Below are 15,611 nucleotides of genomic sequence, written 5' to 3'. Positions count from 1 at the left end.
AAAAATATTACTTTGTGTATTGGAAATTGGTTACAAATGATTTAATATTTATAGATAATAATTAGACAATTTGATCACCCTCTCATATACTCCTCAATATCTAATAGATATTACAAAGAACAAAAATAATAAATAATAAACAGACATCTTGGCAACGAATAGAAAATATAACTTTGATTATTTAACATAATTGTAATTAGTTACAAAATGATTTGATATTTATATATACTTAGCTTGTTCACTCTTTTATATAAACCTCATTGTTTAATAGATAATGTAGTAAACACAATAACAAATAATAAATAGATATGCTGAAAGGGAATAGAAAATTTTGTTTTTGTTATTTGAAATAATTATAAATAATTTAAACCATATAGCTAATCAACCTTATTCACTAATTCTTTTATGAATTATAACAATTCAACAATTTACCTGGTAAATAAATAATGATGTTCAACAAGGTAATTAACGTCGAAAATTGTTCTATAAATGAACATCGCACAAATTTATAATTATGATTATTCACCAGTGACGATTTAACGTACAAAGAAACGTAGTTTACTTTTTGCATTTTAAATCTGCGCGTGTTAATTCAGCATGATTAGATTTAAGCACTGGAATAAATTAAAGTGCGGTAAATTTAATGGGAACACACATATTTCCAATGTACAAAAGCAGATTAAAACACGAATTACGGTCCACATTTAGAGAAAAATAATCATATTAATAATAATAATAATAAACCACAGCAGAACATGGTGCAAAAAAAATTATCAATAGGAATATAAATTGAGATCTTTCATTGAAAATTATGGGAGGCAAAACCAAGAGAGCATCATCGTGCAATTAATGTTAAGTGGCATTGAAGGGAACTTTTCATTAAAAATCACTAAAAGTTGGGAGTTTTAGTCTTTTATTGGCTCGTCTTGTATTTTAAAAAACACCGCTGAATGGTCAACTTGAGGCCCTACGTCTGGGATTATGAGGAATATTTTATAATGCCTTCGCTTTTCAATACGGCACAATGTGAAACGTGTTTAAACTTTTAACTGCAATTAAAAAGAAAATGAAAATACTTTTTAAGAATAAAACTTGGTGGAAAATAATCATTTTATAACGCACAAGTCATTTTTTATGGGTGGGGGTGAAACTTTTTAAATGCAACACAGTTTTTTCGTCCCCCTCCGGTTAAAACGATCGATCCCCGTCCATCGTCATTTTTATTAATCAGAATTAATCAAGTGTAAGAATAATTAATTTTGTTTTCGTATTGAACTTTTCGAGTAACTGAAGGAGGCCAACGAAATAATATCCGGCATAAACAACAACTATTAAATGGGAAAATACATTTCGATTTCCTGAAAGAGACTACCGGGGTAGTATATTGATTAGAAGTGTTCAGAGAAAATCCTGAGAACATACAATAAAATCGGATTAGAGAATTGCATGTTTCTTAAAGATTTTCATCCCCAGAGCCGTATGCAGACGAGAATTACATACATTTATCAGGACCAATTTATTTTAGATCAACGTTTCAGCTATTAAGCTGTTTTATTAAATGTCTAGGGTATGTTTCTAGTGGTTATATGGATGCGAATTTCTGCTATAAAAACAGAAATCAGTTTTAATTTCATTCGACAGGGGCGTACGCCGCATCCAAATCGTCATCATTATTTCTAGTCTTTTTCCTTACGTACTGCCAATGTAATTCGATCGTTTTTTCTGTAAATACGTCAGTTAACCGTCGAGTAGTTGGGGGGAAATGTTTGAAAATCAATTAATTAGTCCGGAAAATCAGTTAATTGACGTCAGACAAGCCCTTAAGGCACGTTTAACTAGTTGTAATATACAGTTTAAGATTAAGTAATTAGGTCTTTCCCTTTGTACTCACTTAATTTATCGACATTAGCTAAAAAGTTTTAAATACTCGGTACGCCAATGATGGTAATTATGTTTTTATTATCATTGTATTCAAGGAGGGTTTTATAACTCAGCTTATTAATCGAACAGATTGTAGCCAACTGTAATTCGATTCTGTAATTAGTCGTATTAGAGAATTAATTAAATGGGTTTTTTGATATTGTTACTTCTGCTCTCACAGATTAAATAATGTAACTGAAGACGTTTTAAAAGTGTAGCACATTAAAAAGTTACAAAGGTTAATAGATATTTTGACTCCAACGATTTTTCAACTGTTTTTGGATAACTTTTGGGTATAGCATCCAAAAGATTTAGATTTATAGTTTTATCATTTAACTTATTTGGATATTCTCGCTGAAGACTCCCTACATTAGTGGCCATCCCATCGTCTTGGATATTGATCTTCCATAGTTTTAATGTTCTATTGGTATCTTTCTACCTGTTCTTCCCAAAAAATCAGCTTCAAAATCAGTGACATGTTTTTCACCTGACGTTGATATTTCTGTGCCATCTTCTGGAAGCTCAAAAAGACTGCTGATGGATGATATGGATAATAGTCTTTAAAATGTGGTGCAAATCTTTTTGCTGAATCTAGACCAGGATATGTCCATTAGTATCGGTTGTTCCTATTAACAGACTCCTTTGAGGTGGAGGTCTCTTCTGAGATCATTTAGTTTTTGCTGGTTAAAACATTGAGGAATTGTTAAATGTGCCTCAAAGTCGCTGTAGCTTTCTTCATCTGACATTGATGTGTCTGTACTATCTTCTGGAAGCTGAGGAAGACTACTAAAGGATGACATGGATAGTCTTCAGAGAGTGCACAGGTCTTATTGCTGAATCTAGACCAGGATGTGTCGATTGCTGTCTATTATTTCTATTAATAGACTCCTTTGAGGTGGAGGTGTCTTCTGATATCATTCAGTTCTTGCTGGTTAAAACATTGAGGTATTGTTAAATGTGCCTCAAAGTCGCTGTAGTTTTCTTCATCTGACATTGATGTGTCTATACCATATTCTGGAAGCTGAAAAAGACTGCTAAAGGATGACATGGGTAGTCTTCAGAGTGTGCTACAGGTCTTATTGCTGATTCTAGACCAGGATGTGTCGAGTGCTGTCTATTATTTCTATTAATAGAGTCCTTTGAGGTGGTCTCTTCTGATATCATTCAGTTCTTGCTGGTTAAAACGTTGAGGAATTGTTAAATCTGCCTCAAAGTCGCTGTAGTTTTCTTCGTCTGACATTGATGTGTTTGTACTATCTTCTCTAAGCTGAGGAAGACTGCTAAAGGATGACATAGGTAGTCTTCAGAATGTGATACAGGTCTTATTGCTAATTCTAAACCAAGATGTGTCCATTACTGTCTATTATTCCTATTAATAGACTCCTTTGAGGTGGAGGTCTCTTCTGAGATCATTCAGTTCTTGCTGGTTAAAACGTTGAGGAAACTGTTAAATGTGCCTCAAAGTCGCTGTAGCTTTCTTCATCTGACATTGATGGGTCTGTACCATCTTCTGGAAGCTGAGGAAGACTGTTAAACTATGACATGGGTAGTTTTCAAAATGTGATAGAAGTCTTATCGCTGATTCTAGACCAAGATGTGCCCATTTGAAAGCTCAATATCATACTGAAATGTATATAAAAAGTAATATGGGCCTTGTGTGACTAAACAGGTATAAGGTCAGTCCAAATATGAGTTCAATTGACACCTTGTATCTCAAAAAACTAGAGATGATGGACGAAATCTGATAGAAACTTTGGAATATGTACAAAACAAAAACAAACAAGTCTTAACATTAAATATTAATTAATTATGGCCACACTGAAAAATCAGCTATGATTAAATATGACCATTATTAATTTTTGGATTAATCTATGCAGAATACTAATATCCTATTTTTAGGAAGCTTTAATGAGAACGTTGGATGCGTATTTTCAGATTGCAAGTCAGGTTTAAAAATAAAACATTAACGGAAAGAATTTAAAAATAAAATAGTCTGAAAGTACAAAGCTTTTAATTTTGCTGCAACTACTGAATTATAAACAATTCCAAAGTAAAACTTCTGAAAGTTTAAGGTACTAAGTTAGTTCGCTAATCTGCATCTACCAAAGTATTTGTTAATAATATAAAAGTGTGGAATATTTATAAAAACTTCTATTTAAGTTTTTAACTGTTTTAACCCGACTTGAGTTATAACTTTTGATTGTTTTAGAAATTTGAATACGCCTTTTTTAATCACATCGCATAATAGACGAGTGAAAGTGTTTGTAGTTTGTAATGTTGATTAAAAAGCGGCGAATAAAATGGTAAGCCCCGCGTCAAAGGCATTAGGTTGTTGTTTTTTTTCAAAAAGTGTTTTTGTAACCTTTTTGGACCCTTAACTTTCCAATGCCATCGATTTCAATAAATGCTTTAAGTAAATTAAGTGTAAAATTTTTCGTACACAAAGAGGGTGTCTTGTCAACTTTAATAAACCCTTTTACATTTAAAGGGTCATTCTATTTTACGACTCGTACACCTTAGCGTCGTCCCGAGTTATCAACCAACAAATCCAAGACCCGAACTAAATTTAATGTGTAGCAGGAGCATTCACTGCACCATAATATTCGATTTTACACTCAAATAAGTTACTTATTCATTCAGGAAATTTCATTAATTAATAGATATCTGCAAGTCTTGCTCACAATGTGTGCTGGCTGTAACACTAAACAATGGGGACCAACTAAAGGGCCAGGCACAATGCAAAAATTGACATTATGTTACAACAATCAACCTTTGACAATTGACATTTTTATTTAAATATACAATTTGGTTATTTATACTCTATTCTACGAAATTAATTATTCATTTTTTATAATTATAATATAAATCATTCATTGAAAGTAATATAATAATCAGGTGGTTTAAAATATACAAGTCAGTTATAAATTTTCTATTATTTTATGCTTTCAGATTGAATTAAAATATGAATGGCAAGGAAAATATATTCTATTAAAGCTTAATATAATAATTATTGATTTATAATTTTGAATTTTAAATAAAAACATTATACTAATGTCCAGAAAACTCTCTTATTGTTAATCTAAATTAAAGTAATAAAATAAGTATATTTAAGTAGACAATAATAAAATAAGAATGATATTAATATTTTTATAGGAAAAAATCAATTATCCATAGAATTTAGCACCTTAAAAAATAGTTACATACAAAATTTCAATTTAATTTAATAATGAAAAACTTTTCTACGATTTGATAAAAATTTTTTTGGGGTATTTTTTATAGGATAAGATAAATTTTCCATTAAATTTAGCACCTTAAAAAATGGTTACATGCTAAATTTAACAATAATAATAATGAAATATCAAAATTATATACAATTTGGCCTATTTAAAATGGCGGCAACTTTGTGAACTTTTGATTAATTGAGAAAAAATAATTAAGGTATTAAAAAAAAATTGAATTTAGTACCAAATTTCATTAAAATATTTAATATTAGACATTTTTCTAATAAAATTATATAAAAATATATATTTTAGATGAAATTTAGTAAGATTGACAACATTTTACATGAATTTTATAAACTAAAAATTGTAAAATTATTTATTGTTTATTGTACAATTTTGTACAAAATAAAAGAATTAATTAAACTGAAGCCTGATCTAGTAAAACAAATTTAGCCATGTGAAACTGTTTAATTATAGATAAATTAAAATGAAAAACAATACAAATTAATTATTTAAATTTTACCAATTAGTTCATTTGACGAGACCATGATAAATTTGATAAACCATATTTCATAATTCGTCTCTCTAAAACATTTATTAGCCAGTGTATCTGTTTTATTCCATACGTGTATATGTGTATACCAAGTGATTATTACTATAATTACCAATCAGGTTGTTAATAAACAATGTATCATGATTACATTAATTCAAATTATTGGACTGTATACGTACAATCGTAACTCGCAAATAGGCTTGAAATTACCATACTACAGAGTAATGCAGGACCAAACAAGGAATTGTAATTCTTAAGTGGTTTTATTGTTTGTACTTTTAATAAATGTTGTTTAAGTAGATTGAGTCAAAGTGATTTCTATGAATAACTTAAATATTATTGATTAACTCTGCCCCCTTTGTAACAAACGCTCCTTTCATAATGGACATTATTTACCCCTTTTAAAGGGAACACCCTCATTTGTAAACTTGATATTTTTGTCGGGGATGTAAATTAAGATGCACAAAGTATATGATTTTTTTATAAAAATTTAACAGTGATTAAAGAACATTATTTTATAAGTAAATCCTATTTTTATTCGACGTTTTTCTTGTTAATAGGTGCCATGCAGACAAAATAAAACTGATTTAAGTGTCTAGAGTTCAGATTTTTCAATGAGTTGATTGCATTTTGTTGTCTGAGATAATTTCTGAGATATCTACGAAAGCTGACATTTAACAGATATGAAACTTAATATTTTATTTTTTGACAAACATGGAAAGCTTTTTACAGGCACTTTTTTACGTGGTCTGTACTCAGAAAAATATATTTCCTTAAAATTTTGAAATAATATGTGCAAATACCTCTAAATTTACAAGAAATATTGTTATATCTTCATAAGAGATATTTTAATATATCACAAATCATATATTTTTGGAAAGCTCATTTTGAAAACAATTTCCATTTGAGTTTGTAGTTAATATAATAATTTTTTTAAAACTTCGAGATAATATGACCTCTAAAATTACCAGATATATTGTTATATCTTAATTATTATTAGTTATCTGAATTAATTTCTGAAATATCTACGAAAGCTGATATTTGACAGATATGAAACTTAATTTAATATTTTGTTTTTTGACAAATATGGAAAACTTTTTACAGGTCAGGAATACTTATTTCAAAAAATCTTGAAATAATATGTGCAAATATATTTCAGAGATATTTTAATTATCACAAGTCATATATTTTTGGAAAAATCATTTTGTAGACAATTTAAAGGCAAATTCCATTTGAAAAAAAATGCATATATATCGAAACGTTTAGAAAATTTATTGAGTTATAGTAAGTAAAACATGTTTGTAGAAAGCTTTTACTGTCGAGATAGTATGTAAAAATATCACTAAATTTATCAGAAACATTGTTGTTAGAGATATTTTAATATACCACAAGACGTATATTATTTGAATGCTTATTTTTTACATTTTAAAGGTATTTTTCATTTGAAACACAAAAGTTACACATATCTCGAAATATTTCGAACCTTTTTTTGGGTTTAGCAAATGATATTTGGTAAAAAGTAGAAAGTTTGTCCTATTTGTTATCAGAGAAAAGTCAAGTTTTATATGACTTTGTGTAAACATAACATTCACTTTTTTAAAAGAGAAATAAAATAAATTATCAGATAATTTGTTTCTTATTTAGTTATCTTGAAATTTACCAGAAATGTCCTTATATCTCAACTAGAGATAATTTATTATATTATATTATAAATACATTTTTAGTTTAGTAGAGGGTATTTTTTATGAAAAATTAAGCTCTACGTAGAATTTTGTATCCTTCAAAAACTATAAATATTATTATTCGTTGGTATTCTTGATCAGAAGGAATGTATTTATTATAGGAACATTTTTAATTGTGTCACAGAATTATTAATATACAATATTTTCTACAAAATTTGCTGTAAAAAAGTATAAAGTTTCTTATTAAATATCTTTTAATCTGTTATTCATTAAAATTTAGTTATAAATAAAATTTAACCGAATTAATTTAAATAATTTTAAATGGGTCACACTGTATATTGACGTGTATACAATATATTACTATATTTTTATGAAAAAATATGTGTTACAAATATTACAAAATTATAGAATTAATCCCTCTCCCCCCAAAAAATAAACAGTGAATTGTTTTTTTAAGTTAATGGATATAATACATAAAAATAAACTTTATAACCATTGAAAAGATAGTATAGTACTGTCAGTTTGGCACAGACAGTAATATAAAAAATGTACAAATAAGTCAATAGAGGTGTAGCCTCATTATTATAAAATACAAGTACACAGTGAATACGTTGCTGGAATTTTGGGTGTGTAATATTGCGTTAGAAGATAGTTTGTGTGTGAGCAACTCAAAAGTTTATACGTCTTACCTAACAATTAATATAACCTAAAACTATACGACTGCACGTTAATAACGGCCCCTTTGAGTGCGTGAGTCTGAACATCATTATCTTAGCGGGTTTTAATAGATGTATTACACACATGTCTACAGGGGTGCAAATAACGTTCTAATTTAAATGCCGATGACATCGGTCTGCTTATATTACTATGTCTGTGTGTAATATAAGCAGACCGAGGAGCTTCGCTGATATTACGTTGTCATCGATAAACAAGTCAATTTTTATTTGCAGGTTCCAAATATCAATCAAATCTGAATGAAATCGACAAGTCCGAACAGAAATCGAACACCGACTCGGACAGCAAGGGTGGCATGTTCAGCGAGACCGCACCGAGTTCTGGAAACAAAATCGGTAAGTTAATGTTGTGGTTTTTTTTTAAATAGTGAATTCAGTTCGTAAAAATGTATGGTCCGTTAATTAAAGCGAAATTGAAATACACAATTTAATCAAACATAAATTAAAATGCTTTAAATATTAAACTAAATTCCGGTATTTTTAATAAAATTAAAGCTTTCAAAGCTCGACAGCTGAAAACTTTATACATCTGAGAAATACCAATTATCCAAAGCACGTACTATTCAGAATATGTTTAAATAGGACCGTTTTCCCCTTTCGCAATTTATAAAGAATTTCATTTCTTGTTCTCATTATTCTGATTGTCAAAAATGTTAATGAAATAAATCATCCCCATAAATACGTGAAAAATACAAAACGGGATTCGTACTTAGCTCCAAAGCAACGATGAACTCGAGAATTTTAATCTGCGCCATAAAAAAAAAACTATTCCTGTTAAAAACTTAAGCAATATTTAATTTTACACGGTTTTAATGACATTAAAAAGTTATAAGGCACTTGTAAAGTAATGAAACATTAAAAAAAGGACAGCCAATTTCAAGTTTATGATCCCGCAAGGGTAAAAAAATACGTGTCAAACATAGTTTCAATTATAATAATACATTGTGGTCTAAAATTATGTTACCTGCTACCTAGATTGTATATAAATTTAGTAGATTATCATCGCTTTATGTGCAGAATTTTAAGCACAGTCGTGTTCAATGGCTCATTTTACAAAAAAGGAAATGGTCAATCATTTTTAATCGCACGGTATGTGTTTCTTTATGAAGCAATAAATATTTATAACCTATATTAATTAATAAAGTTATAAACTATAAACGTCCCAATATGTTTTTTCTCAAATTATACAACATTTTCAAATTATTTTTGAAAATAGGGTGGTCAAATTAATATAAAATATACTCAGTAACATAAAAAGGATCCAGGGATCAATTTTAACAAAATTTGGTGCGTACACTAGCCCATATAAGGAAAAACAAGATTAGAATAAAAAAAAATTCCAAAAATATAACGCCCAACTTCATACTGCAAAAGTTACTTTGAGGTGTTTTCAATATTTTGTTATAAAATTATTACCATGGCCTGCAAGGTGTCCGGACTTACCATCGACAGAACACAAGTAAGACATTATTGGTAGGAAATTTCAAAGTTCAGCCCTCCCTCTACAAACTTTGATAGAATTTTAGCGTTAAGTAGAGGTATCGTGGGATGAAGTACCTGAGGTTGAAATTGACCATCTCATTAGACCAATGTCAAGGCAAGTCAATGACTGTCATCATCGTGGAGATCCAACTCATGATTCTGAACAATATATTTAATAGTATAAGTTTTCTCTCAAATTATATAACATTTTTTCAATTTTTTTGGAAAATAGGGTAGTTAAATTAATATAAAATATACTCAGTGATATAAAAAGGAGATAACACAGATCCCGGGGTCAAATTTTAACAAAATTTGGTGCGTGCACTAGCCCATATAAGGAAACACAAGATGAAAATAAAAAAAAATCAATTTTCCATAAAGATAACGCCCAACTTCATACTGCAAAAGTTACTTTGAGGTGTTTCCAATATTTTATTCTAAAATTATTACCATGGCCAGCAAGATGTACGGACTTACCATCGACTGAATACATGTAAGACATCATTGGTAGGAAACTTCAAAATTCAGCCCTCCCTCTACAGACTTTGATAGTATTTTAGGGTTAAGTAGAGGTGGTGTGGGATGAAGTACCTCAGGATGAAATTGACCATCTCATTAGATCAATGTCAAGGCAAGTCGATGAGTGTCTGGACCATCGTGGAGGTCCAACTCATAATTCTGAACAATATATTTAATTGTATATGTTTTCTTTCAAATTATATAACATTTTTTCAAATTGTTTGGAAAATAGGGTGGCTAAATTAATATAAAATACACTCAGTGATATAAGAAGGAGATAACACAGATCCAGGGGTTTAATTTTAACAAAATTTGGTGCGTACACTAGTCCATATAAGGAAAAACAAGATTAGAATCAAAAAAAATAATTTTCCAAAAAGATAACGCCCAACTTCATAGTGCAAAAGTTACTTTGAGGTGTTTCCAATATTCTGTTATAAAATTATTGCCATGGTCTGCAAGGTGTCCGGACTTACCATCGACTGAACACATGTAAGACATCATTGATAGGAAACTTCAAAGTTCAGCCCTCCATCTACATGCTTTGATAGAATTTTAGGGTTAAGTAGAGGTGATGTGGGATGAAGTACCTCAGGATGAAATTGACCATCTCACTAGATCAATGTCAAGGCAAGTCGATGACTGTCTGGACCATCGTGGAGGTCCAACTCATGATACTGAACAATGTATTTAATTGTATATGTTTTCTTTCACATTATATAACATTCTTTCAATTTTTTTTGGAAAATATGGTGGTTAAATTAATATAAAATACACTCAATGATGTAAAAAGGACATATCACAGATCCAGGTGTTTAATTTTAACAAAATTTGGTGCATACACTAGCCCATATAAGGAAAAACAAGATTAGAATAAAAAAATCAATTTTCCAAAAGAATAACGCTCAACTTCATACTGCAAAAGTTACTTTGAGGTGTTTCCAATATTCTGTTATAAAATTATTACCATGGCCAGCAAGATGTCCGGACTTACTATCGACTGAACACATGTAAGACATCATTGGCAGAAAACTTCAAAGTTTAGCCCTCCCTTTACAGACTTTGATAAAATTTTAGGATTAAGTAGAGGTGATGTGGGATGAAGTACCTCAAGATGAAATTGACCACCTCACTAGATCAATGTCAAGGCAAGTCGATGACTGCCTGGATCATCTTGGAGGTCCAACTCATGATTCTGAACAATATACTTAATTGTATGTTTTCTCTCAAATTATATAACATTTTTTCAATTTTTTTTGGAAAATATGGTGGTTAAATTAATATAAAATACATTCAATGATGTAAAAAGGAAATATCACAGATCCAGGTGTTTAATTTTAACAAAATTTGGTGCATACACTAGCCCATATAAGGAAAAACAAGATTAGAATAAAAAAATCAATTTTCCAAAAGAATAACGCTCAACTTCATACTGCAAAAGCTACATTGAGGTGTTTCCAATATTCTGTTATAAAATTATTACCATGGCCAGCAAGGTGTCCGGACTTACTATCGACTGAACACACGTAAGACATCATTGGCAGAAAACTTCAAAGTTTAGCCCTCCCTTTACAGACTTTGATAAAATTTTAGAATTAAGTAGAGGTGATGTGGGATGAAGTACCTCAGGATGAAATTGACCATCTTACTAGATCAATGTCAAGGCAAGTCGATGACTGCCTGGATCATCGTGGAGGTCCAACTCATGATTCTGAACAATATACTTAATTGTATATGTTTTCTCTCAAATTATATAACATTTTTTCAATTTTTTTTGGAAAATATGGTGGTTAAATTAATATAAAATACATTCAATGATGTAAAAAGGAAATATCACAGATCCAGGTGTTTAATTTTAACAAAATTTGGTGCATACACTAGCCCATATAAGGAAAAACAAGATTAGAATAAAAAAATCAATTTTCCAAAAGAATAACGCTCAACTTCATACTGCAAAAGCTACATTGAGGTGTTTCCAATATTCTGTTATAAAATTATTACCATGGCCAGCAAGGTGTCCGGACTTACTATCGACTGAACACACGTAAGACATCATTGGCAGAAAACTTCAAAGTTTAGCCCTCCCTTTACAGACTTTGATAAAATTTTAGAATTAAGTAGAGGTGATGTGGGATGAAGTACCTCAGGATGAAATTGACCATCTTACTAGATCAATGTCAAGGCAAGTCGATGACTGCCTGGATCATCGTGGAGGTCCAACTCATGATTCTGAACAATATACTTAATTGTATATGTTTTCTCTCAAATTATATAACATTTTTTCAATTTTTTTTGGAAAATATGGTGGTTAAATTAATATAAAATACATTCAATGATGTAAAAAGGAAATATCACAGATCCAGGTGTTTAATTTTAACAAAATTTGGTGCATACACTAGCCCATATAAGGAAAAACAAGATTAGAATAAAAAAATCAATTTTCCAAAAGAATAACGCTCAACTTCATACTGCAAAAGCTACATTGAGGTGTTTCCAATATTCTGTTATAAAATTATTACCATGGCCAGCAAGGTGTCCGGACTTACTATCGACTGAACACACGTAAGACATCATTGGCAGAAAACTTCAAAGTTTAGCCCTCCCTTTACAGACTTTGATAAAATTTTAGAATTAAGTAGAGGTGATGTGGGATGAAGTACCTCAGGATGAAATTGACCATCTTACTAGATCAAAGTCAAGGCAAGTCGATGACTGCCTGGATCATCGTGGAGGTCCAACTCATGATTCTGAACAATATACTTAATTGTATATGTTTTCTCTCAAATTATATAACATTTTTTCAATTTTTTTGGGAAAATATGGTGGTTAAATTAATATAAAATACATTCAATGATGTAAAAAGGAAATATCACAGATCCAGGTGTTTAATTTTAATAAAATTTGATGCATACACTAGCCCATATAAGGAAAAACAAGATTAGAATAAAAAAATCAATTTTCCAAAAGAATAACGCTCAACTTCATACTGCAAAAGCTACATTGAGGTGTTTCCAATATTCTGTTATAAAATTATTACCATGGCCAGCAAGGTGTCCGGACTTACTATCGACTGAACACACGTAAGACATCATTGGCAGAAAACTTCAAAGTTTAGCCCTCCCTTTACAGACTTTGATAAAATTTTAGAATTAAGTAGAGGTGATGTGGGATGAAGTACCTCAGGATGAAATTGACCATCTCACTAGATCAATGTCAAGGCAAGTCGATGACTGCCTGGATCAATGTGGAGGTCCAACTCATGATTCTGAACAATATACTTAATTGTATATGTTTTCTCTCAAATTATATAACATTTTTTCAAATTTTTTGTAAAATATGGTAGTTAAATTAATATAAAATACACTCAATGATATAAAAAGGAAATAACACAGATCTAGGGGTCTAATTTTAATTAAATTTGGTACGTATACTAGGCCATATAAGGAAAAACAAGATTAGAATAAACAAATCAATTTTCCAAAAGGATAACGCCCAACTTCATACTGCAAAAGTTACTTTGAGGTGTTTCCAATATTCTGTTATAAATAAATATAAATATATATTTATATAATAAAATTATTACCATGGCTAGCAAGGTGTTTGAACTTGCCATCGATTGAACACATGTAAAACATCATTGGTAGGAAACTTCAAAGTTCAGCCCTCCCTCTACAGACTTAGAATAAAAAAATTCAATTTTCCAAAAGGTTAATGCCTAACCTCATGTTGTAAGGGTTACTTTGAAATGTTTCTAATATATTAACACACAATTATTATCATGGCCAGACTTTAAAATTCAGCCCTCTTTATACACATTTTGGCGGACTTTCTGCATCAGGTAGAGGTGACAAGAAATGAGGACAAAGTTGACCACCTCATTAAATCAATTCTAAAGTGAATCAATGAGCGTCTAGTGTCCAAAAATCAAGGAACTCCACCATGATCTATTTTAATTAATGTAACAATTAGAGCAATTTAAAGTGGTTTAACCGTTATTTAAATATAAGATGTGACCTAATAAAACATTAATAAAGTATATGACCAACATATAAAACAAAAGGGATAAGAATAAGTGAATACATGGGATAAAATTTAAATTTTTATGGACGGATAAATCAAATATTGACAAAATATATTTATAGGAAATAGATTCGAGAGAAATTGAATGGGCAAAAGTTAGAAATTCAAATATCCATAACTCGAAACATAAAGTTTATAACATGGTTAAATTTGTGTACATGATGAGAGTGGAAGACTGGAAGAGATGATGCACATACGTCTGGCCGGGCCGCTGAAAACACTTAATATGTAAATAAGAAGCTTATTTAAGAATTGACCCTTTTATTCTAGTCAAATAAATATGTTGGCCGAATCTAGGGTTCATAATTCAGAAAAGGAATCTCACTTGGTTATTCTTTTGCCATTCACTTCGAACTTGGTCCCTGGGGAACGACATATCTGGGCACCCATGCCCGTAACATATATGTATGTATAAAAGATCTAAAGTGGAATCATGACATCGCCTTTAGTTATATCTTATGAATATCTACAGACGTATATTTCATTCTAGGTCTCTACTATGAATACCTACACAATACAATTATATAAGCTGCCCAACTGTATTTATAACTCACACCAGCCATTTTTATTAATAATTCAACTACTCGTTGTGACATATAACACGTAAATTTTGCCTCCCTTCAATAATAAAGCAACGTAAAAGCTAAAAAACATAAAAGGCGTGCATTAATTTAAAAATATCACTGCAACACGACGAATCCCAAAGAAATCAAAGCGTAACTTAATCAAGAAACTTTATTTTATGTTTTTCATAATTTTTTTCGTAATATGTCAGTTGGCTGTAAACAAACTGGTCTCAAATAAATATTTTAATAAAGTTAAATTATGTCAATAAACTTTTCATCATACTTTAACTAATCAAAGAATGTAATAAGTTCTGCCTTTTTGTTTTCCTTTTATATTCATACTTCCATACAGCATATGGTGTAGTAAAGTAATATTAAGTAATTTAAACTTTTCATCACCTTTTAACTGGTCGTAGTAAATAAACCTTTTTACTTTATTGGTTTTCTACGTTTCTCATACTTGTGTACACCATACTTTAAAGTGCGGAGAAAATGAATGATATACAATATTTTAACTTGTAATAAAGTCATATTAACTTAATAAAATTTTTATGTTGCTGTTTTAACTAAATAAAATTATACTAATTTATACGTTTTTTTTATTTTACTATTCATATTTTGATGCACTTTAATTTGAAGTACAATGTTATTAAATTATTTTGTACATAAAAAATTAAGACTGTTCCATATTTTAATTTGTCATACTAACTTAATTCATACATTTTATGACCTTTTATTATTATGAAACACATTTTAATTTGTCATAAGGACATTTTACGTCATTTAAATATTCATACTAACCATTTTTTCCTATTCCTCACTTATGTACACAGAAAATTAATTAAACTATTACT

At 29.8% G+C, this 15,611-nt stretch overlaps 1 protein-coding gene across 3 annotated transcripts in view; it reads left to right on the top strand.

Moving 5' to 3' along the window:
• Window positions 1-15,611, top strand: part of LOC109596383 (neurotrimin) — a 301,564-nt gene that overhangs the window by 277,440 nt on the left and 8,513 nt on the right. For all 3 annotated transcript variants that reach the window (XM_049961122.1, XM_049961121.1, XM_049961123.1), the window contains one exon: window positions 8,327-8,446. In XM_049961122.1, the coding sequence (XP_049817079.1) occupies window positions 8,327-8,446 (120 nt within the window). The remainder of the gene's footprint in view (window positions 1-8,326; window positions 8,447-15,611) is intronic.

This window comes from Aethina tumida, chromosome 1 (genome assembly GCF_024364675.1).
Source record: "Aethina tumida isolate Nest 87 chromosome 1, icAetTumi1.1, whole genome shotgun sequence".
NCBI classification, from domain to species: domain Eukaryota; kingdom Metazoa; phylum Arthropoda; class Insecta; order Coleoptera; family Nitidulidae; genus Aethina; species Aethina tumida.
The sequence above is the reverse complement of the archived record's forward strand: the minus strand, read 5'-3'. Positions and strand labels throughout refer to the sequence as shown.